Source organism: Myotis yumanensis, unplaced genomic scaffold, assembly GCF_028538775.1.
Source record: "Myotis yumanensis isolate MYYU_CA2020_CCGP unplaced genomic scaffold, mMyoYum1.0.hap1 SCAF_20, whole genome shotgun sequence".
In the NCBI taxonomy this organism is placed as follows: Eukaryota; Metazoa; Chordata; class Mammalia; order Chiroptera; family Vespertilionidae; genus Myotis; species Myotis yumanensis.
In genome coordinates this window covers 14601373-14626017 of record NW_027223771.1, presented here as the reverse complement: position 1 = coordinate 14626017, position 24645 = coordinate 14601373, and the positions used below count along the sequence as shown (strand labels likewise).

The following is a 24645-nucleotide window of genomic DNA, read 5'->3' as shown; positions in this document are numbered from 1 at the left end:
GATACTTATCATTCTCTGACTGCCTTATTTTGCTCAACATAATCCTCTCCAGGTATAAATTCATTTTAAAACAAATGTGATAAATACAGTGTAAATAAATGTATGAAAAAATGCTCACCATCAAAAATTCTTAAGTACATAGAATTAAAAAGGAAGTGAGTTAATACTATACTCATTTATCATGTTAGTATTTAAAAAGATCACCGAAACTGGTTTGGCTCAGTGGATAGAGCGTCGGCCTGTGGACTTAAAGGTCCCAGGTTCGATTCTGGTCAAGGGCATGTAGGAGATGTGCAGGAGGCAGCTGATTGATGTTTCTCTCTCATCGATGTTTCTAACTCTCTGTCTCTCTCCCTTCCTCTCTGTAAAAAATCAATAAAATATATTTTTAAAAAAATAAAAAATAAATAAAAAGATTAACCATTGCATGTGCTGGTAGGGTTGCAGAAAAACTGGAATATTCATTACTGTGGGTGGGGTGGGAGGGCAAAGGGAATAACCATTTTAGATCACAGTTCCACATATCTTAAAATGTAAAACATTCACCCACACAATAACATTTTGATCAGTAAAACATATATCTCTATAGAGAAGTGAACGCAAATATTCCCAGCATATTTATTTATAATACCCCAACCCTGTAAATGACCAGAATCTTAGACAGATCAATAGATAAAGTAGTAATTCACAGATCACAATACTACTCAGCAGTAAAAAACTATTCACATAAGCGTTTATGTGGAATCTGAAAATAACTGTGCAGCATGAAGGAAACCAATATTTGTTAGAGTACAGACATTATAGTGCCTATAAAATTAAAAAATTATGAACTAATGTGTTGTAATGGAAGGAAAATCAATGCCTGCAAGAGGACTGGGGAAGGCAGAGGGAGAGATTATAAAAGGGCAGGAGGTAAATATAGGGTGTGCCAAAAGAAAGTTTCGACTTGTTGGTATGGAAATCAGTACAATATTTAACAAATAAAAATAATTTACTCTGCCCTGGCCAGTGTTGCTCAATCGGTTGGGCATCATCCCCTACACTTAAAGATCACCAGATCCGGTAGGGAAACATGTCCTCCTTAAACCACAGTAGGAGGCATGCTGATTAATGTATGTCTCTCATATAGATGTTTCTCTCTCAATTACCCTCCCTTCCACTTCCCTAAAAGAATAAAAGTAATGTATAAGATATTTTTTAAAAAGAATAAACTGTGTTTTGGGTGCTCACAACTGTAAACCTATTTTTGCTCCACCATATATATTGAAACACATGTTTGTTTCATATATGACACTTTCATAACTTTAAATGTACATCAAAGCTCACCAAATAGTACATTAGAAAAGTGCAGTTTGTTGTATGTCAGTTCTTCTTTTTAAAAAAATATTGTTATTGATCTGAGAGGAAGGGAGAGGGAGAGACAGAAAAATCAGTTATGAGAGAAAATCATTGACTGGCTGCCTCCTGCACACCCCACACTGGGGACAGAATCTGCAACCTGGACATGTGCCTGAATGAGAATCGAACCTTGATCTCTTGGTTCATAGGTCAACCACTAAGCCACACTGGCCCGGCAGCATGTCAGTTCTTATATCCTGGGAGGAACAGCCTTGCCTCAGTGGCAGGTAATGTTAGTAAGCAATTCACACTATTGCCATCAGAATAAACAGAAATGTTGACCGGTTATAAAACACATCCAGGGATTGATTATAGGATTATCCTTCTTCTACCTTTGAGGTATTGCCTGTTCAGCATCATCCTTGAAGTGAACACCCTAGAGGGGTCAGCAGAATCAACAAAACCATAAGATTATTTTATCTGCCAATGATTTCAGCCACAGGAAACAGTTATGGAGCTCCTGAGAATGTCTATACACAAACATCATGCAAGGTCCTGGAACATTTGTGGAACACATTCAGAAGAGGCATTTTTCAAATTTACTGCAGTCTCTCCCACTCACTATGGAAACAGTGCTTCTGTCCTAATTGAGGTTGTACCTAATCCTCAGATTCTAACAAATGACACCAGCCTATGAAATTTAGTACATCACAGCATATGGGTTATTAGCTGAAACTTTTGTCATACACACTGTGAACAGAGAGTATAATTCATATTGTTCATTGAAGCACAACAAAGACCTCCTCCTCAGGGTGACCTTTGACCTCACCAATAATAGAGGTACCAGGCTGCAAATTAGAACCATGAAGTCCTACAGTCTTGCTTTCAAGACTTTGGGCAGAAATGCAAAATAAGCAAATATTGGACAAAGAGTGATTTTCTACTATCATGTTGTCCCTTCAGAAGCACTGAAAGTTTGGGATCCCCACAATATCTGTTCACCTCTACATGCTGACAGATCACAATTGTGCTTTCAATTCATCCCAGGCAGAGAATAGAACCAACAAATTAAAGGTACAAATTGCAAAAAAAAACACCTTTACAAAAAGCTCATAAACCATTGCCATACACAGCAAGTGGTTTGCATGTTGGTGAATAACTACCTGAAAAAATTCATCACAGCACAATGTGAGAAGCACAATGTACCTGAAAGGCATAGCACATCTTAGGATTGTGGTCTGGCCAAAACAATGGTCCATTCCTTAGAGAAATAGGAGTGAAGATCCTAAAAGCTCGAAGTACTCATCATTTCCTCAAACAGAAGAACACAGATTTCGTTTTTCTGAGCATGCAAGACTTCCCACAATCATTACACACATATAGCTTTTCTCCAGTCTAAACTCTCTGATGTTGAATGAGGATTGGGAACTGCATAAATGAATTACCCCCAGAGGCACACAGTTCAGGTGAACCAGGTGATAGAGGTGAATTCACTGCAGCCACATATACTCACTGTGACATCAATTGGGTAGTAGGCCTGTGCATGACAGCAAGTGCAATGTAACACTTTAAAGGCTCACTTATACCTGAAACTTATGAGGAATCTAGCACAGTGTATGTTCTGATAAAAAGGGTTTAAAATCAGCAAAATGGGTCTGTAGGAGTCTCCTTCAGTGTTGTAATTCTGAGTGGAAAAAAAAAATTTCCTGCATATTTAAAGCTTTTCTGTAATGTGAAGTATTAAGTGTTTAACTAGCTATGTTTCCAACTAAAACATTTCTCAGTCACTACACTCATAAGGTTTTACACCACTGTGAACTCTCTCGTGTCGACTGAGGTTACTGCTTTTACTGAAGGACTTCCCACAATCAGAACACTCATAGAGCTTTCCTCCTGGGTCAGTGGTCGGCAAACTCATTAGTCAACAGAGCCAAATATCAACAGTACAATGACTGAAATTTCTTTTGAGAGCCAAATTTTTTAAACTTAAACTATATAGGTAGGTACATTGTTATTAATTTAATTAGGGTACTCCTAAGGCTTAGGAAGAGCCACATTCAAGGGGCCAAAGAGCCTCATGTGGCTCGCGAGCCTCAGTTTGCTGACCACGGTCCTGGGTGAACTCTCCGATGTTAAACTAGGTTAGAGATTTGCATAAATGATTTCCCATAATCACTACACTAATATGGCTTTTCTCCACTGTGAACTCTGTGATGTTGAATGAGGGTATACTTGTGCATAAATGACTTCCCACAGTCACTACACTCATATGGCTTTTCTCCAGTGTGAACTCTCTTGTGGATAAGGAGGTGATTATTGCAGGTAAAAGATTTACCACATTCACTACACATAAGGTTTTGCACCAGTGTGACCTCTCCAGTGTTGAGTGAAGTTACTGCGTTGCCTAAAGGACTTCCCACAATCACTACACACATATGGCTTTTCTCCAGTATGGACTCTGTTGTGTTCATTGAGGGTAGACCTTTTGCGGAAGGACTTCCCACAATCACTACAATTATAAGGCTTTTCTCCACTGTGAACTCTGTGGTGTTGAACGAGGGTATAACTGTGTGTAAATGACTTCCCACAGTCACTACACTCATATGGCTTTTCTCCACTATGAACTCTCTGGTGTTGAATGAGGGTATAACTGTGTGTAAATGACTTCCCACAGTCACTACACTCATATGGCTTTTCTCCACTGTGAACTCTCTGGTGTTGAGTGAGGGTAGAACTGTGTGAAAATGACTTCCCACAGTCACTACACTCATACGGCTTTTCTCCACTGTGAACTCTGTGGTGTTGAGTGAGGGCAGACCTATGTGTAAATGACTTCCCACAGTAACTACACGCATATGGCTTTTCTCCAGTGTGAACTCTCTTGTGGATAAGGAGGTGATTATTGCGGGTAAAAGATTTACCACATTCACTACACTCATAAGGTTTTTCTCCAGTGTGAACTTTCTGGTGTTGAGTGATGGTACTGCTTTGCCTGAAGGACTTCCTGCAATCATGACACTCATACAGCTTTTCTCCAGTGTGGACTTTGTGTTCTTGAATGAGTTTGGACCTCAGGATGACAGACTTCCCATGATCACTACACTCATATGGCTTTTCTACAGTGTAAACTCTTCTATGATGAATAAGGTTAAAGATTTCTTTAAAAGCTTTCCCACATCTGCTACACTCATAATTCACTTTTCTAGAGCAGACACCCTGATGTTGAATAACTTTCTGGTTGTGGCTGGCAGCTTTTTCACATGCACCCAACTCGTCATGACTTCTTCCACTGAGAAATTCCTGTGGAATCTCATTACCATTGTGTGGCTCCGCAGTGTTAAAAGTATCCTGGTGCTGGAGAATGTCTGACATGGCTGGAAAGTCTTTCCCAATCTCCCTAGTGGTTGAAAACACCCATATTAAGTAAAAGCTGCACTGGGACACAAATGAGGCCCTGTCCATATCTTCTTTCCAGGGCTTCTGTCCACTGGCATCTCTCTGTTGCTGGTGAGGGTTTGCACTGAAACAGTTGTCGCTCAAACATGTGTCAGTGCAGAAGGCTTTCTTATTAAAGTATGCTGCTTGTAACTCAGTCAGGTGAAAAATATCTTTTAAAACTGAGAAACACAATTTACAAAGATGGGTCTTCTGGGTTGCTGGAGCTGTCTTAAAAGCCCCGACCTGTGACTCTCCTTGTACATATACACTCTGCTCAGAATTGGCCTCCTCATCATCTCTTTTATGCCAACAACCTGAAAATAGTAAAATGGTGAGGAAATGAATACTGTGGTGACAGATGGAAATCTTTTTAGAAAACTGTATTGCACATAACATGTCGGTTCCATGCAGTTGTCTGACAATAAAATATCTGTAGGAAGGATTTATAAGATGCTGTCATGAAGGTCTGGCCTACTGAAGATCACAAAACAAGAAAGACCGCAAACGAAATATGACACACAGGGCAAGCACCACATGGAAGAGAAGCAGGATCATCAGCTCATTCTTCTGCTAACAGTGTTCAGCATGGTTTGTCTGCTGGTGACAGGGGAAAGCTGTGCTGAAATATGGTTACATTTTATTCCAAGTATAATTCAATAAACGAATAGCTAGTGCTTGAGGTCTACTTGAGCAAGTATGTGCATCTCATAGCAGATGTGCATGCCAATGTTGGAGAATGCTGCAGATGGAGCAATGCAGATGAAGAGTGAGGCAAAAAGGCCACACAATTGAAGGTATACAAAACCCAGGAAGTCACAGGTAAAATGACAAGTCAGCACAGTATCAAGTATGGGAAAGAAAAGGTAGAAATGTGCTATTTCCCATGATACTTGCACCTAAACACTGTTGGAAATGAGCAAGGGCTTGGTATCATCTAAACACCACCCTTATATCATATCTAGCCCACAGTTGCAACTCAACAGGGCCAGGCCTCTTCTGAGACCATCCTGCATGTTCACCCTGTGAAAAAACCAGGGTTCTCCCTGCACATTTTTCTCTACAAATATGTACAACCTAAAAATTCCAAGTATTAATGAAAGACTACAGAGATGGGCATCCAGCACTGGCCTAGAGCAATTTAGCTTACAATAGTATTTATAGAAGGTAATAGTACAAACAACAATTTAAGTGAGAAACTTTAAGAACAGCCCAAGGTTCATGTAAGTAAAGACCATAACTTGGCACAGTCACCAAGGACCTTTGGCTAGAAAAAGGAGGTAGAAATGGAAGCCATGGATCTGGACATAGTCCCCCTCCCAGGGAGAGGAACTGCAGGTGGGACCCATGAAGTTGTCTCTAAGACTCCTGACTCCCAGACACATCCTGACCTTTCTGAGGCAACTAGTGTTAGGGATGTTTGTGGAGTCTATCACTCAGGGCTCATGACCAGATCTCACCCATGGAAGCCACAGCACATTTAACATGACAGTGGAGGAAATTAGCAGAGCCCGTGGTCTGCTGTAGGAGAGAAAAAAGCTACACCTGAGGAATAAAGGAAGAGGGGACATCATCTCAGGACACGGGGAGAATGTGAAGCACTTACCTACAGATGATATAAGTGCAAAAACTTCCAGCATCACATCGCAGTACAGAAGTCTCTGAGGCTCATCAAGGAGCCCCCACTCCTCCTGAGAGAAGGCAATGGCCACGTCCTCAAAGTTCACATCCTGTCATAATGGGGACAGTTCAGCCCATGATCAGATTCACTCTAACATTCCAAGTCTGTCATACTCCCCACCCTCCATACCCATCAGCTCTCTGCACTCCATACAGCATAGAATATACCAGGCCTTCATCCCATGAAAGCCACTGTCATCTAATATTTCTACTGATATTTTGTCTTCCCACAACAATAAAGGCAGTTGAGCAGATAGAAGATACCTGAGCTTTGGACCTCCCATATATGCCACACTGCCTCTTATTAATAGAGTAGGTGTCAAAAATATAAGATAGAAAGAGATGTTGGCCATAAAGAGAATGTGAGTGATTTGATCCTGGTATTGTCAGGCAATACTCTTGTAGTCCCTCAGATTTTTCCTCAAAGACACCAAATACATGGCATCACACTTCACCCTCTTGACTCTAATTCCAAGGTGCTGAGGCCATCACTTTGTATCACTTGCTGTACATAGTTCTTTGAACAACACTTCTCTCACACAGCTTCATTCCCAGAGGCACAACTTCAAAAGTAATACAAATTTGCCCTAGTGAGGACAGTTTGTTTCCTAATTACCTTATTTTACAATATTATAGATTACTACCTCTATAATGCATTTCTCTCTTACCCTTCTCCCTTACCCATACCAGTGGAGAGTTCCAAGCCTGGGTAACACTGATGTATTCCTAACAATTAGTGTGTCAGCCCCCAACAACAAAAGGCAGGTGGGTTGATAAATGTCATCTAAGCTCTGTACTTGGCTGGTAGCACCAAAACACCCCTCTTTTCAGGCAATAACCCTAAAATTCCCCTTATTTTATCATTGAGACACCTCCAGATATAGACTTGCCCTTCATCCACTCTTATGTCAATGTCAGGGTGCTCTGGTCATGAATTCACACTCTCTCTCCAAGTGCACATCACTCTTTCTACCACACCTCTAACACCTGCACTCGTACAGTTCTGGCCCCTGTAGTCATCACATCCTTGCCCTGTTACATATTACTCAGCATGTATGATCTAGAGCAGGGGTCCTCAAACTTTTTAAACAGGGGGCCAGTTCACTGTCCCTCAGACCGTTGGAGGGTCGGACTATAGTTTAAAAAAAAAACTATGAACAAATTCCTATGCACACTGCACATATCTTATTTTGAAGTAAAAAAACAAAATGGGAACAAATACAATATTTGTATTTGCATGTGGCCCACGGGCCGTAGTTTGAGGACCCCTGGTCTAGAGCAGCGGTTCTCAACCTGTGGGTCACGACCCCTTTGGCGGTTGAACGACCCTTTCACAGGGGTTGCCTAAGACCATCCTGCATATCAGATATTTACATTATGATTCATAATAGTAGCAACATTACAGTTATGAAGTAGCAATGAAAATAATTTTATAGTTGGGTCACAACATGAGGAACTATATTTAAAGGGCCAGAAGGTTGAGAACCACTGCTCTAGAGCATGCTTGCCAAATTCTATCAGGATGAAGTACTGTCCAGACTCTGGTAGTCCACACTCATAGAGGCAGCCTTGAGTTCTTTTATGAGGGCTTCTCTCCATGGCTGTTTTTTCCTTCAATCTAACCTATGAAGAACCACAATCAGATCTCAGATACCCAGAGCCCACCTCCCCTGATGCTGCATTTGATGTCCATTCCAAGTCACAGCCAACATCTCTCCACTTAACCGTTTCTCAAGTCCCAGCCGCGCTGGCCCTCTCTATCATGCTTAGTGAGTCTCACAGATGACCACTCAAGCCTCTAAGTCAGTGGTTCTCAACCTTCCTAATGCTGCAACCCTTTAAGACGGTTCCTCATGTTGTGGTGACCCCCAACCATAAAATTATTTTTGTTGCTACTTAATAGCTGTAATTTTGCTACTGTTATGAATCGTAATGTAAATATCTGATATGCAGGATGTATTTTCATTGTTACAAATGAAACATAATTAAAGCATAGTGATTAATCACAAAAACAATATGTAATTATATGTGTTTTCCGATGGTCTTAGGTGACCCCTGTGAAAGGGTCGTTCGACCCCCAAAGGGGTCACGACAGGTTGAGAACCACTACTCTAAGCTAACCCATAAGCCTGACTGTTACCCTCACAGCCAGGCCACACTGAGGTTCACACCAATGTCCTGTTGAGTGTTTAGAGACATTGGATTGCTAAATATGTACCAATCCAATCTCATCTTGTTTGAATTACTCTTCGGCCTCCAATTAATCTCAGGTCCTCTCATCTTTTAAAGGCCTTGGCCATTGCAAAATGATGATCCCTCCCCAACACTCTACATGACAACTTTTGTCCCTATGCTGTGTTGTGACACCCACCTCCCACTAACAGTGGCCCCAGCAGAAAAGCCAGTCCTCAGGCTCACAATGTCCCTTCTGAGCTACTACCACCATTGCCATCTCGACAAGGATTCCTTATATTAAAGTGATCTACAGTCCTGGCTGATGTGTCTCAGTTGGTTGAGCATTGACCCATTAAACTGGTGAGGTCACATGTCTGGGTTGTGGGCTGGATCCACAGTAGGGGTTGTGCAGGCATCAACCAATCCTTGTTTCTTGCTCATCACTGTTTCTTTGTCTCTCTTCCTCCCCCTTCCTTTCTACATCTAAATATACACACACACACACACACACGTATATGTATATATATTTATTTTTTTATTTTTATTTTTATTTTTAAAATATATTTTATTGAATTTTTACAGAGAGGAAGGGAGAGAGATAGTCAGAAACATCGATGAGAGAGAAACATCAATCAACTGCCTCCTGCACATCTCCCACTGGGGACGTGCCGGCAACCCAGGCACATGCTCCTGACCGGAATCGAACCTGGGACCCTTGAGTCCACAGGCCGACGCTCTATCCACTGAGCCAAACCGGTTTTGGCTATGTATATATATTTAAAAAATACACCTGCTGGTTCCTGAATCAGCTCACTCTTCACTCCAAGCCTTTGCACATTCTGGAACCTAGAGGACCTTGCCCTCATTACACTGGTTGCCAAAAACAAGTTCCACTGCATGAAGCCCTAGTCCTGGCCTTAGGAATCTAAGCTTTGTGTCCATTCAAAGTACTCAAGTCACAACAGTGGTAGACAGTCCCAGCACACCACTCTCAGAGGCCACAGGTGTGTGAGGCCCTAAAATAAGCTCCAGAATACTGTACACCTAATCGATTCAGCATTGGCAGGAATTTGTGGAAAGAAAATGGTCTGTTGAGAGCCTGGCAACCACTGCCAGGTATGGGCTCAGGCTGCTGAGTACCCTTGCCCAGCACAGAGGCCTATTGACCTCGAAATGCCTGTATTATCTAAGGGCTCAGTCCTTAGTATACACTCTTGCAGGTTACCTTGTCATTCACAGAACTTTTCCTTCCTGTCCACACCTGCTGTCCTCTGTCTTCTAGTCTGTTCTTCCTCTGAGCAATGTTAGGAAAAGGTAGAACCCTACCTCAGAAAATGTCCCTTTTTTTTTTTTACAACCATTTACTATTGGGTCTGATCAAATAATTGAATCGATATCACCTCCCATGGGAACTGACCTTTAGGCTACTTCACAATGGACATTCCACTTGCTTAGACCACATTTCACTTGCTAAGACCATTCTCTCTACCCTCTGGAGTTTCCCAGAATCCAGACCTGCACAGAGAATTCTCCATCCAGAAAAAGCCTGCCTAGAGTCCTTTAAAAACTTCTGTCTTTGGGGGTGGTGGTGTCATTTTGGGGCTCAGCTCATCTGGGTATCCAGATGACCTAATAAATTCGTAATTTTTCACCCTTTTTGGCCTCGTGCTTTCCTCCTTCAGCGACCCTAACATTTGGTGCCGAAACCTGAGAGGGTTCCATGGGGATGGGGAGACATCGCCCCAGCTTTGGTCACTCCGAGTTTGCTACACGGAGAGTAGTAAATGGCAGCTCATCCTGGGCTTACCTCCGAATCCTACTTGGGTGACTTCATTGCTGGCCTTGATTAGGCCTCCCTCCCTTATGGACCCTCCCGAACCAGCCAAGGAAGACAATGGATCAGGAATCTCTACTTCTCCTTTGCTGACCCTCTATCCCACACCAGCCAATCTTCTCTAGATGAGTGACATTCAACAATTTCCCTCATCTCCAGTCTTCTGCCCACTCTCTCTCATTGCGTTCTCGAATGTTTCTCGCCTCAAAAGTCCTAGCGCTAGGCCAGAAGAATCCTCAGCCATTTGGCTTTGGGTCCTTCTGGATTGGGGTCCAGAGGGTCACCTCTCACTTCCCATGGTATTTGTTTAGCTGCGGGGATGCCTGCCCTAAACAGTCACCTTTGGGCTTCTGGTCTGTCACTCACCCTTCCTCTCTCGTGGGCCACGTCACACTCCCTCTGCACACTCACAGGGGAGATCATGCCCAACTATATCATTTTCTTTTGTAACACTGTTTGGCCACAATATAAACTAGATGAGAAGTCTCAATGGCCTAAAAATGGCACTTTTAATTTTAATGCATTAATCAGCGGTTCTCAACCTGTGGGTCGCGAACAATGAAAATACATCCTGCATATCAGATATTTACATTATAATTCATAATAGTAGCAAAATTACAGTTATGAAGTAGCAATGAAAATAATTTTATGGTTGGGGGTCACCACAACATGAAGAACTGTACTAAAGGGTCGCAGCATTAGGAAGGTTGAGAACCACTGATAGATAATTGCTGTCACTGCAATGGAAAACGATCAGAGATTCCCTATGTCCAGGCCTACTCTACCCATCAGACTGTTCTCCTTCACACAAAACATCATTCCCCTAATACTTCTAATTCTGAATCTACTTTCAACCCAGCAGACCAACAACCTCCATCCCCTTACACATCCCTTCTCTCAAGTGCAGTAGATTGCCAAAACCCAGACCCTCCTAACCAGCAACCACCTTCTCCTCCAGCCCCTGAGAATCCAAATCCCAAAACTCGAGCTCCAATACAACCTTTTCCCACCTAACACCTGCTCTCAGGCTACCCTATGACTGCCTTCCTCAATAGCTCCTTCTATTCCATCACCCATTCTACCCCTGAGGGAGGGAGCAGGAACTGAGGGCATTATCTGGGTACACATTCCATTTTCCATGTCTGACCTCGCACAAATTGAGAGGCATATTAGATCTTTTCCACCGACCCGACCACCTTTACTAAGGAATTTAAGTACCTGACCCAGTCCTATGACCTAACCTGGCATGAGATCTAAGTCATCCTGTCATCCTCTCTAACCCCAGAGAAGGAGCACGTCTGACTAGCAGCTCAGGAGCATGCTGTGCCCTCCATAGATAGCACTCGGTGGCCACCTAGATGGCGCTAATGTGGTCCCCCAAACTGGCCCAAGATGGGACTAGCAGTCAGTTCTCCAGGGCGCTGGCTCTATAGCCTGTCTCATTGTCGGACTCAAAAAGGCTGCCCATAAGGTGGTCAATTATGACAAACTTAATGAACTCACTCAAGGCCCCGACAAAAACCCAGCTCTCCTCCTCCCGCTTCACAGAAGCCTTACACAAATTTATTACCTTAGAACCCACCTTGCTAGAGGGAGCCCTTCTTCTGAACACCCATTTTATATTCCAATCATCTCCCAACATACACCATAAACTTCAAAAAGTAGACACAGGTCCACAAACCTCTCAAAAAGACCTTCTTAACCTGGCCTTTAAGGTCTTTAATAATAGAGATGAGGCGACCAATATCCAAAAACAAAGGTGAGATCAGGCCAAGGCTGAGGCCCACATGAAGGCCTTTTAGCTCCTAGCCACCACTCTCACAAACCCCAAATGAAGTGCCAGTCCTCCAACCAAGGGTGAGTCAGGGGCTAAACATCTCTGGGTCCATGCTTCAAATGCAACAAGGAAGGACACTGGACCTAGTCCTGCTCAAACCTGAGACCCCAGCCTGGACCTTACCCATGGTGCCAAAGGGAAGGCCACTAGAAATCAGACTGGCCCCTCCATGTCGGACTTCAGCCAGTCCAGCAAGACCACCCTCTGGATCTGCTTTGGGGATCCCAGACTTCCTGGGACTGGCCACCAAAGACTGGAGCTGCCCAGGCTCTGACAAGGCCCCACAGACTTACATCACCAGGACAGAGCCTCAGGTAACAATGTGGTGGTAGGTAAGCCAATCTCCTTTTTAATTGACACTGGGACCACTTATTCTGCTCTCCCTGAATTCGCTGAGACCCTTCTCCCCTCCTCATTCTCTATTATGGGGTTGACAGATTAGTCTCACAGTCATTAGCCACCTCACCTCCACACTGCAACTTACTAAATAACCCCATAAACTCTTTTCTCATTCTACCTCGGTGCCTGATCTGGGCTACAGCGCATTCCCTCATAAAACCCAGGTGTCCCAAACATCAGTCACCTACCTCAGTTTCACTATCTCCCCACAAAGATGTGCCATTCCTTAGACCAGGGGTCCCCAAACTATGGCCCGTGGGCCACATGCGGCCCGCCGAAGACATTTATCCGGCCCGCCGGGTGTTTTTGCCGCTGCTGCCTGTTGCTTAGCAGCCGACTAGTTTTTTTTTAAACTATAGTCCGGCCCTCCAATGGTCTGAGGGACAGTGAACTGGCCCCCTGTTTAAAAAGTTTGAGGACCCTTGCCTTAGACTGTAAATGCCTTCTCTCCTCCATGATTGTCCCCTCCTCTGAAAAAGAAATACTCTCTCAGAATCGCTGGGTACTCTCACCTCTGAGTTCCCAACTTCTGTCTTCTCTATGATATGACATGAAGACAATGATAAGTCTCAATGGCCTAAATGGAGCCTTTAGATCCTTTAATGCTCTGAAAACTACTACCTGGGAGTCTTCTCACCTCCCCCCACTGCCTTCCCAAAGAACTTTCTTTACTGCAAAACTAGGAATGCTTACTTAACAGTCTGGCTACTATCAGAAGCTGAACTCATTATCACCCAAACGTCAGCATGTTATCTCTAAGGAAAATGTGACGGTTTTAAATCCAAGTGGCTAGAGGCCTGAAAACAGGCTGCCGGGCCTGTTCTCTCTTCCACCTGTTTTTTCTCCAGCCTCATGTGCCTACAAATAATTTTGCAGTCTTTGGTAACTTAAAGGCTTTGTACCACTGCTGGGTTAAATGATAAACATCTAAATATTTTAAAACTAGAGGCCCGGTGCACAAAAATTTGTGCAATCAGGGGGGTCCCTCAGCCCGGCCTGTGCCCTCTCGCAGTCTGGGAACCCTTGGGGGATGTCCACCTGCTGGCTTAGGCTCACTGCCTGGGGGACATCCCTCTGGCAACCTGGGAGCCCTCAGGGGATGTCCACTTGCCAGCAGGGAGAAGGCCTAAGCTGCAGTCGGACATCCTTAGTGCTGCTGAGGAGGCGGGAGAGGCTCCTGCCACCACTGCTGTGCTGGCAGCCATCAGCCTGACTTGTGGCTGAGCAGAGCTCCCCCTGTGGGAGCACACTGACCATCAGAGGGCAGCTCCTGCATTGAGCATCTGCCCCTGGTGGTCAGTGTGTCATAGTGACCAGTCATCCCCAGTTGTTCTGCTGTTAGGGTCAATTTGCATATTACCCTTTTATTATATAGGATAGAGGCCTGGTGCATGGGTGGGGGCCGGCTGGTTTACCCTGAAGGTGTCCTGGATCAGGGTGGGGGTCCCGCTGGGGTGCCTGGCCAGCATGGGTGAGGGGATGAGGGCTGTTTACAGGCTGGCCACACCCCCTTTAGGTTGGGGGTCCCCACTGGGGTGCCTAGCCAGCCTGGGTGAGGGGTTGAGGGCTGTTTTCAAACTGGCCACACACCCTTCAGGGTAGGGGTCACCACTGGGGTGCCTGGCTAGCCTGGGTGAGGGGCTGATGGCTGTTTGCAGGCTGGTCAAGCCCCCAGTGGGGACCCTCACCCCATGGGGGTGTGGCCAGCCTGGGTGAGGGGCAGAGGGCTGTTTTCAGGCTGGCCACACCCCCTTCAGGGTGGGGGTCCCTACTGGGGTGCCTGACCAGCCTGGGTGAGGGGCTAATGGCTGTTTGCAAGCTGGCCACACCCCCTTCAGGGTGGGGGTCCCTACTGGGGTGCCTGACCAGCTTGGGTGAGGGCCTGATGGCTATTTGCAGGCTGGTCAAGTCCGCTAGTGGGGACCCTCACCCCATGGGGGTGTGGAAAGCCTGGGTGAGGGGCTGAGGGCTGTTTTCAGGCTGTCCATAGCCCCTTCGGGGTGAGGGAGTCCTGCTGGGGTGCCTGGCCAGCCTGAGTGAGGGCTGATGGCTGTTTTCAGGCTGGCCATGCCCCCCGGCAACCCAAGCTCACAGCCTCTCCTTTTCTTCTTCTTTTTTTCCCTGGGATTTATCTTCTATAATTAAAACTTTGTAGCCTTGAGCGGAGCCCAGGGCCAGCCAAGGCAGGCGGGAAGCTTGGCTTCCTCCATCGTTGGGGACAACCAAAGCCTCCTGCTCGCTCCAGCTCTGTGGCTGCTGCCATCTTAGTTGGGTTAATTTGCATACACACTCATGATTGGCTTGTGGGCCTGGGTTGAGCATAGGGGAGGGACAGTTAATTTGCATGTTTCTCTTTTATTATATAGGATAGAATACTGAATTTTGATTGCTAGACATGTTTTAATTTGCCTGCTCTTAGTTATTACCCATGGTCTCTTGTACTTTAAGGTAGGTATATTTTCTTGAAAGTAAGACTGTGTTTAAAGTGTGTTCATAAATGTAAATGCTCACTGTTTACTTTTTGGCTAAGGCTGCTTATTTGTGAATGGGTGGAAGGATTGTGTTGACAGGTGAGTCAAGACCTGATCACCCCTGATGTCCCAAAGGAACCCCTTCTCTCGTAGTAAGCTAAAGCAGCCCAGACTCTCTCCTGTTGCTTACATCCTTAAATTGGTCCATCCTTTCTTTATTTCCAACTCTAATTCACAGTTCTTGACACAATCATTGAAAGCCTCACAGGTCTTCCTGCTTGTTATTTAGGAATGTCTCTCCCCTCTTATAACCTTCTTAAAAGTCATACACTGCAAAGGACTCCGAGTCAGGAATGATCCCATAATATAGGGAAATAAAAGAGCAGACAGGAGACCAAGATGTGGCTCAGAGGAAGCCTATGTCTCCCCAACTCTTAGCTATACCCCATATAACATCCTAATACACTTCAGAGAAACTTCAGTCCCTAGTAGCTCTTGGGGCTATGCAGGAAGATCCATGGTTAAAATTTCAGGGAAAATATATCCTTCCTCAAAGAACAGGCCCTGTGATATCTTACAGGCTATTCACAATTCCCTACGTATAGGATACATTTACAACTCCTACAACCCCTCACCACATGTCCCAGCCTAGCCTTCCTACTGCAAGATGTCACCAAAACCTGTTCTACTTGTCACTCAGTATCTCCCCAAGGACAGGTTAGACTTCCTTCTTTCCCCACTCATCAGGCTAGGGGCCAAATCCCTGGACAAGACTGGCAAATTGACTTCACACATATGCCTCCTATTAAAAACAACATGCCAAATACCTCTTAATCCTCATAGATATTTTCTCAGGCTGGGTAAAAGCATTCCCCACTGCGTCAGAAAAATTCCATCAAGATCACACAAGCTCCCATTCTGCATATCATTCCCAGATTCAGCCTCCTCACCTCATTACAATCAGATAATGGACCTGCTTTCATATCTCAAACAACTCAACAGGTCTCCTCCACTCTGAACATCCAGTGGAACTTGCCCCACCCCCCACCATCCCCAATCTTTAGGCAAGATAGAAAAGGCAAATTCTGAAGCACTCTGTTCGAGAGAAACCAAGATGGCGGCATCATAGGTAAACACCGGAAATTGCTGCCTCCCACAACTACTTCAAAAATACAACTAAAAGACAAAACAGACATCATCCAGAACCACAGGAAGGCTGGCTGAGTGGAAATTTTACAACTAGAAGGAAAGAGAAAAGCACACTGAGACTCAGAGGAGGTGTGGAAGTAAAGTGCAGAGGTACAGAGGCACACGTGGAAAGGGCTGGCAACTGAGGACACGGTTGTCTTTTTCAATCAGGAGGAAGTCTCAAGTTCCCAGCTGCTCTGACCTCCAGTTCCAGGCGAGTCTCTGGGGACTCAGACTCATACGGGGAGAAACTGGACTGTCTCACATTGGGCGGAACTCAAGGGTGGCTTTCTCTCAGAGGCGATTACCGGGACACTGAGACAAGGGGCCTCTTAGAGTAGGACTGAGGAGGAGCCATAGCTGTTAGCTCCACCCTGTTGATTCCCTGAGACCCCGCCCCACCCAAGCTGTGCACAGAGGCTTTTGCATATGAAAGACCAGGCCCTTTGCAATCTGAAAATTACCTAACAAACTGCAGCTGGGTCAGAGAGACCCAGAACATCCAAAAGAAGGCCCAAGGCCCCAGAGCAGCTTGCATTGCTTCACAGCTGGGCCTCATCTGGGCACCTCCAAACCCCAAACAAAGAAGAGGAATCTGCAGATCTCTCCATAGCTCCTGCTGGGTAGCCTCAGGCAGAGGCTAAATTAGCACCTCCTTAGAGATCCCAGAGCCAGTGTACCTGGTGGTCAGAGTGGGACCATCCAGATTACAACTCCTCAGATTCATAAGGTACACCCTCAAGAGGCAGACTCAGTGAGCACCAAAGCCCCACTGAAGCAAGTCTTGCCCCAGAAGGGTGTCTCCAGCACAGAAGTTCTCCCACCATAGACACAGCTGATTCTCACAGCCAAATGGCCTGGAGGTCAATTCCTCCCAGGGAAACCTACAACAATCAAGGCTTAACTACAAGACTGTGCACAAAGCCCAAAAAGGGGAGCACCAGAGTGTCTTAGCTATACCCCATATAACACCCTAATACACTCTAGAAGAACTTCAGTCCCTAGTAGCTCTTGGGGTTATGCAGGAAGACCCATGGTTAAAATTTCAGGGAAAATATATCCTTCCTCAAAGGACAGGCCCTGTGATTGGGGAGGCTGAGCCACTGGGCCCTATAGGACACCTAGCACAGAAAGCCACTCTATCAACACATGGAAACATAAAAAATGTGGAAACACCTTGCCCCAGGGTAAGGGCTACGCCCTCCACCTTGCCCCAGGGTAAGTGCTCCATCTTACCTTGGCCACATGCTTGGCAAGGAGCTTCTTCCCGGAAGTCTAAGCCTCTGCTAGCCACACCCAGGAACAAGACACAGACTTGTGCCTGGCCAATCGTCAGAGCACAGTCCTTTCTCCTCCCCTTCCTCCAACTCCCCTATATAACCGGTCTCCACACAGAGTTATCTCTCTCTCTGTTTCCTGTCGCTGCGTCGGCAAGGTGGGGGAGCCGAGCTAGCTCGAATAAAGACTCTTATGCTTTTGCATCGGACTGGTGGCTCCCTGATGTGGTTTCTTGGGGATCCTCAAATCTGGGCATAACAGTAACAATATTACATGGTCATATTAATAAACACAGAATATCAGTTCAAAAAAAAAAATGTGGAAACAAAGAAATAGGTCACAAATGACAGAAATGGAGGAAAGCAAACTACTGGATATAGAGTTCAAAACCACACTTTATAAGGTTTTTAAAGAATTTTCTAAAAACTGCCGATAAATTTAGTAAGACCCTCAATAAGGCTAGTGAGACCGCCGATAAATTTAGTGAGGCCCTCGAGGATATGAAAAAGGACCAACTAGAAATTAAGCATACACTGACTGAAATAAAGAATATTATACAGAGTTCCAACAGCAGACTAGAGGATCATAAGAATCAAGTCAAAGATTTGAAATATGAAGAAGCAAAAAACACCCAACTGGATAAGCAAAAAGAAAAAAGAATCCAAAAATACGAAGATAGTGTAAGGAGCCTCTGGGACAGCTCCAAGCGTACCAACATCTGAATTATGGGGGTGCCAGAAGAAGAGAGAGAGCAAGATATTGAAAACCTATTTGAAGAAATAATGACAGAAAACTTCCCCTACCTCGTGAAAGAAACAGACTTACAAGTCCAGGAAGTGCAGAGAACCCCAAACAAAAGGAATCCAAAGAGGACCACACCAAGACACATCATAATTAAAATGCCAAGAGCAAAAGACAAAGAGAGTATCCTAAAAGCAGCAAGAGAAAGTCAGTTACCTACAAGGGAGTACCCATACAACTGTCAGCTCATTTCTCAACAGAAACTTTGCAGGCCAGAAGGGAGTGGCAAGAAATATTCAAAGTGATGAATACCAAGAACCTACAACCAAGATTACTTTATCCAGCAAAGCTATCATTCAGAATTGAAGGTCAGATAAGGAGCTTCACAGATAAGAAAAAGATAAAGGAGTTCATCACCACCAAACCAGTATTATATGAAATGCTGAAAGGTATCCTTTAAGAAGAGGGAGAAGAAAAAGGTAAAGATACAAATTATGAACAACAAATACACATCTATCAACAAGTGAATCTAAAAATCAAGTGAATAATCTGATGAACAGTATGAACTGGTGATTATAATAGAAACAAGGACATAGAAAGGGAATGGACTGCCTATTCTTGGGGGGGAAAGGGGAGTGGGGGGTGCGGGAAGAGACTGGACAATAATTGTGCACCTATAGATGAGGACAGTGGGTGGGGAGTGAGGGCGGAGGGTAGGGTGGGAACTGGGTGGAGGGTTGTTATGGTGGGAAAAAAGAGGAACCAATGTAATAATCTGAACAATAAAGATTTAATTTAAAAATAAATAAATAAAAATAATTGTTACAATATTAAAAAAAAGAACAAGAACTAAAATTAAAAAAAAGAAAAATTCAACGGAAAAAAAAAAAGACAAAAAACAGAATCTGGCTGGAGATCTTGGCTAGAGAACCTCGCTATGCTGATCAACTGAAAAAAAAAGAATGTGAGCAGGGCCGGCGCCATGAGCGCATGGGAGAGGCGGTGTGGCAGGGGTTGTGGTGGGAGGGGCCGGGCAGGGGTGTGGAGGATTGGCTGAGACCCACCCCGTGCCCACCTCAGCCTCGTGGCTCACAGTTCCTTTCAAGGTGCACAAATTTGTGCACTGGGCCTAGAATATCTACACTAATAAAAGAGAAACATGGTAATTAGGGTACGACCACTACCCTTCCCATTGGCTAATCAGCATATCCTTATGCAAATTAACTGTCAGCCAAGATGGCAGCCGGCAGCCATGCACTGAAGCGAGCAGGGAGGCTTGCTTGCTTCAGTGACTGCAGATTCCAACGTTCCCCGCCTAACTTGCTGGCCTCTCAGCTGCAAGTCTAAGCAACTATATACTATGTTGCAAATAAGAAGCTAAACAAAACCCCAGAAACCAGCCGGACTGAAAGCCAGCCAGACCACAACATTGTATCGATGTTTTCAGCAGCCGAGGCCTCAGAGCTAAAGCTGGCCCAGAATAAAAAAAAAAAAAAGAAAACAAGGAGCGGTTGGGAGCTTCAGTCACTCACCAACCGGAAAACAGCCCTCAGCCCCTCACCCAGCCTGGCCAGGCACCCCAGTGGGGACCCCCACCCTGATCCAGGACACCCTTCAGGGCAAACCAGCCGGCCTCCACCCATGCACCAGGCCTCTATCCTATATAGTAAAAGGGTAATATGCCTCCCGGCACCAGGATCAGCAAAGCAGCGAGGCTCCTGGCACTGGGATCAGCATTACAGGGGGCAGCGCCCAAACACCCTGATCGCCCTGCGGCTCTGTGTGTGACAGGGGGCGGGGCCACAACCTCCCTATCTGCCCTGCTCTGTTCCTGACAAGGGAAGGCGCCCCAACCCCCTGATCAGCCCTGCTCTGTGCCTGATAGGGTTGAGTTCCCCAATCCCCTGATTGCCCTGCAGCTCTGTGCTTGACAGGGTGCAGTGCACCAACCCCCTGATCAGCCCTGCTCTGTGTGTGACAGGGTAGAGCCATAACCTCTCCATCGGCCCTGCCCTGAGTGTGACAGGGTGCAGCGCCCCAACCCCCTGATCCGCCCTGCTCTGTGACAGGGGGTGGTGCCCCAACTCCCCTATCGGCCCTACTCTGTGAGTGACAGGGGGCGGTGCCCAACCCCCTGATCCGCCCTGCTCTGTGTGTGACAGGGGGTGGTGCCCCAACTCCCCTATCGGCCCTGCTCTGTGCATGATAGGGGGCGGCACCCCAACTCCCCAATCGGCCCTGCTCTGAGCCTGACCAGGGGCTGCACTTAGGGATTGGGCCTGCCCTCTACCACCCAGGAGCAGGCCTAAGCCAGCAGGTCGTTATCTCCCGAGGGGTCCCAGACTGGGAGAGGGCACAGGCCTGGCTGGGGGACCCCCCTCCCCACCCCCCCGAGTGCACAAATTTTTGTGCACCGGGCCTCTAGTATATATATAAAAGCCTAAGCAACCAAAAGACCAGTCGACCAGTTGCTATAACGTGCACTGACCACCAGGGGGCAGCCACTCAATGCAGGAGCTGCCCCCTGTTCAATGTGTTTGTTCTCAGTGGGAGCACCACTCAGCTGACCTACGGGTGCAGCTGGCTGCCACAGCCCAGCAGCCCAGAGATCGCAGTAAAGTGACAGCCAACCTACCGAAAAGAGGCAGTGGCTCTGGCAGGCGCAGCGGGGCCGGGATGAGCAGGAGGGGCAGGCAGGAGCAGCAAGGGGTTTTGGACTGCCAGTTTTGACCCCATCCCTGCAGGCCATGCTGAGGGACCCCACTGGCGTATCAGGCCTCTAGTCAACAATAAAAAATACGAGTTTTTTTTAAATTTTAAAATAATGTAGCCCAGCTGGTGCAGCTTATTTGTTGAGCCTTGACCTATGTACCAGGAGGTCATGGTTCTTTTTTTCTTTGGTTTTTATTTATTTTTATTCTTTTTAATTCTTTATTGTTTAAAGTATTACATATATTATTACATGTCTCCTTTTTCCTCCACTGACCTCTCCCTGGCCACTCCCACCCTCACCCCCTAGCACATGCACTCAACCCCCTACTGTCTGTGTCCATTGGTTAAGCTTATATGCATGCATACAAGTCCTCTGGTTGATCTCTTAACGCCCCCACCCCCACCTTCCCTCTGAAGTTTGATTATCTATTTGATGCTTCTATGTCTCTGAATCTATTTTTGTTCATCAATTTATGCTGTTCATTATACTCCACAAATGATGAGGTCATGGGATACTGGCTCTTTTCCAGGTCAGGGCACATACATGGGTTGCAGGCTTAAATTCCAGAGTGGGGGTGGGGAGGTGCAGGAGGCAGCTAATCAGTGATTTTCTCTCATCATTGATGTTTCTCCCCTCCCTCTCCCTTCTACTCTCTAAATTCAAGATAAAACATTTTAAACAAAGTACATACATATATGCACAGGCCATGGACATATACAATATTGTGGTGAGGACTAGATGCAGTGGGGGCAGGGTAGAGGGAGAAAAAGGGGCAGGAGTATGGGGGGAAACTGGGAACATCTGTAATAGAGTCAGCAATGAAAAAAAGAATAGTGTGCACAGCCGGTGTGGCTTAGTGGTTGGGTGTGTACCCATGAACCAAGATATCCCTGGTTTGATTCCAGGTCAAGGCACATGCCTAGGTTAGGGGCTCTATCCCAGTAGGGGGAATGCAGGAGGCAGCTGGTCAATGATTCTCTCTCATCATTGATGTTTCTTCCTCTTCCTTTCTCTCTAAAAAATCAATAAACACATTTAAAAAATGAACAATGTTAAGACTGATTTGACCCAACAATAATAAAGTGAGTGTGTGCTGTCACGTTTTCCTCCAAGTCTTGTAAGCAAAATCATGCCTTGCTCTGTCTTTTTTTTTCTCTCTCTCTCTCCCTTTCCCATCCTCTCTGTAATCAATATATATATGAAAGAAAGAAGTCATCCAGCTGGCATGGTTCAGTGGTTGAGCAGCCTATGAACCAGAAAGTCCCGGTTTGATTCCTGATCAGCGTGAAGCATAGTAACCTCCATCTTATATAAAAACTGCTGCTTGAAATTTTAACCCTGAAATTTGGCTTCTGTAAACATTTGCTTGCTTAAATAATAGGGAAGATAAGACTACTCCCATTCCAGAGAGGCCAGAAACTATGCCCCAGACAGAGCTGTCAGTGCTGGCGCCAGGCCAAGCCTTGAGATATGGTCTCAGGGCCCCTTCCCAGCACACAGGGCTTCTTTCTCAGAAGGTCCGGAAGTCTCATTCCAAATTTGGAAGGCAAAGAACTGGAAAAAGTATTAAAAGGGAAGACTTCCTCCATGTTGGGCCCAGAATTTGAAAAGCAATATTTTCTCTGAGCCCACTAGCATAAGACTCCAAATTAATTTGGCTTATTGATTAAGGCGTCTTCTGTTTTAGCTCACTGATTTACAATATAACAAGCGCACATGCAAGAATCAACCAATGAGCGCACAAGTAAGTGGAACAACAAATCCATGTTTCTCTCTCTCTCCTGGGCTCTGGGCCAGGATGGCAGGCTCCTCCGGCTGTACAGGGAGCAGACGCATCCTGTCGGTGTGCCACGCAGTTGTCTGAACTCTGGCATGGAAAGGGCACAGGTTCCTCAGGCCTCACACTGGAAGCTGCTGTTGGCACCAGGACGTCCCTTTCAGGAATGCAGCCCAGCAGCTGGGTCTCCAGGCAACAGGACTACCTAAGCACCACCGGCCCAAGGCGATCTAGGCTCGAGTTTCTGGAAAAACTACCTCTTACAGTGGTCGGCAAACTCATCAGTCAACAGAGCCAAATATCAACAGTACAACGATTGAAATTTCTTTTGAGAGCCAGATTTTTTAAACTTAAACTATATAGGTAGGTACATTGTTATTAACTTAATTAGGGTACACCTGTGTGATGGACCTGCTTGCATCTAAGGCTTAGGAAGAGCCACACTCAAGGGGCCAAAGAGCTGAATGTGGCTCGCGAGCCACGGCTCTAAGAGAAACAAACACCTCCAAGCTCCCCAGAGGTCTCACTTCCTCCCGTTCCTCCACAATCCCAGCACCCCGCACGCCTTCCCTGAGGGGAATGGAGCTCCACAGGAAAGGAGAGCGACCGGATCATGCGAAGGGCACACCTCGGGCTCCGGAGGCCCAGCGGCTCCCGGGCCCCACCATGCTGATCCCCGCCCCCCAATGTGGTAACAATGAGATCCTCGTTCACTAGCCTCCCGTTGGGCCCCAGCCCAGAGTCTCTGAAACAGCTCCGCTGGAGGATGGAACATCGACAGAAACTGATCCCCGGTGGGTCCGAGCCAGTAACCAGGGGGCTTCGTTCCCCCCGGCTCCCCTCCCTCCCGGCACGTGACCCAGAGATCTTCGCGGGTTGGTCTTGGCTTCCCAGAGGTGAGTGGCCAGGTGGGAGGTCTGCCCTTTACGGGGTGCGGCACCGGAGCTGGGCCCCCGGCGGCATCCCTCGCACCCCTCCCGGCTGGGCCAGTGAAGGGTCCGGCGGTGGCGGTAACGGCGGCAGCTACTGGCCGCAGCGACCGCTCCCGGCTTGTCGCCCGGCCCCCGACGCGCCCGCCGGCCTGACCTCACAACGGCCGTGGGGTGAGGAGGCCCCTCGACCGGGCCGGGAGGTTAGTGAGCCGGGGTGCCGGCCCGTCCCGCCCGGCCGCGTTGGATCCAGGGGCCCGGGCAGGACCGCCCGGGTCCGCGCCTCAGGGTGGGCGACCCGCCGCGGAGCAGGAGGCCCGCGCGGGCCCCGCCGCGCTCACCTGTGCCGCCCGCGCCATCGCGCGCCCCGCCGCCAAGGCCCAGCGACTCCTCGGCTCCCGCCCGCGTCAGGTCCCGCAGCCCCGCCCCGGCCGACAGCCGCGGTCCCTGGGAAAACGGCCTTCGGTGCCCCGCCGGGACCCACGCCCGCCGTCAGCCACCGCGCGCAGCAGCCCTAAAAGGCCGCCGGACCCCGTGCCGCCGCTGCCGCCAGGCTCGTGGGGGGAAAGCGCACGTTCGGCCCGCGTGCCCCGCGACCTGTCGTAAAGCAGCCCCACGCGCCGTCGCGACTCTGCCGTGCGCCGCGGGAGCCGGGCAGTGGCCCTGGCAGCCTGGGGGGTCCTTGGGAGCGCAGGCTCGGTTCTCTCGGCCGCGCCCTCGCCGCCCACGGCTCTAGGTTCGCTCCGGGGCGCGGCGCCGAGTGCAGGGAGGCCGCGCAGAGCCGGGTGAGCGGGGCCGGAAGGGGTGACCGCCGAGGGGACCGCTCAGGCTACGCCCCCCAATGTCACCT

General features: G+C 47.1%; 2 protein-coding genes across 2 annotated transcripts in view; both read right to left on the bottom strand.

Annotated features, from left to right (window-relative positions):
- Positions 1 to 24220, bottom strand: part of LOC138998350 (zinc finger protein 416-like) — a 118607-nt gene extending 94387 nt beyond the window's left edge. Inside the window, exons 1-2 of the mRNA XM_070400424.1 lie at positions 24137 to 24220; positions 6380 to 6503 (exon numbers count right to left, since the gene is read on the bottom strand). The gene's annotated coding sequence lies outside the window, so the exon portion shown is untranslated. The remainder of the gene's footprint in view (positions 1 to 6379; positions 6504 to 24136) is intronic.
- LOC138998351 (zinc finger protein 211-like) lies at positions 3532 to 5029 on the bottom strand. Its single transcript, XM_070400425.1, has one exon. It carries the CDS (start codon positions 4798 to 4800, stop codon positions 3682 to 3684), a length of 1119 nt encoding a protein of 372 aa, XP_070256526.1. The 5' UTR covers positions 4801 to 5029; the 3' UTR covers positions 3532 to 3681.
- Positions 24221 to 24645: the final 425 nt, after the last annotated feature.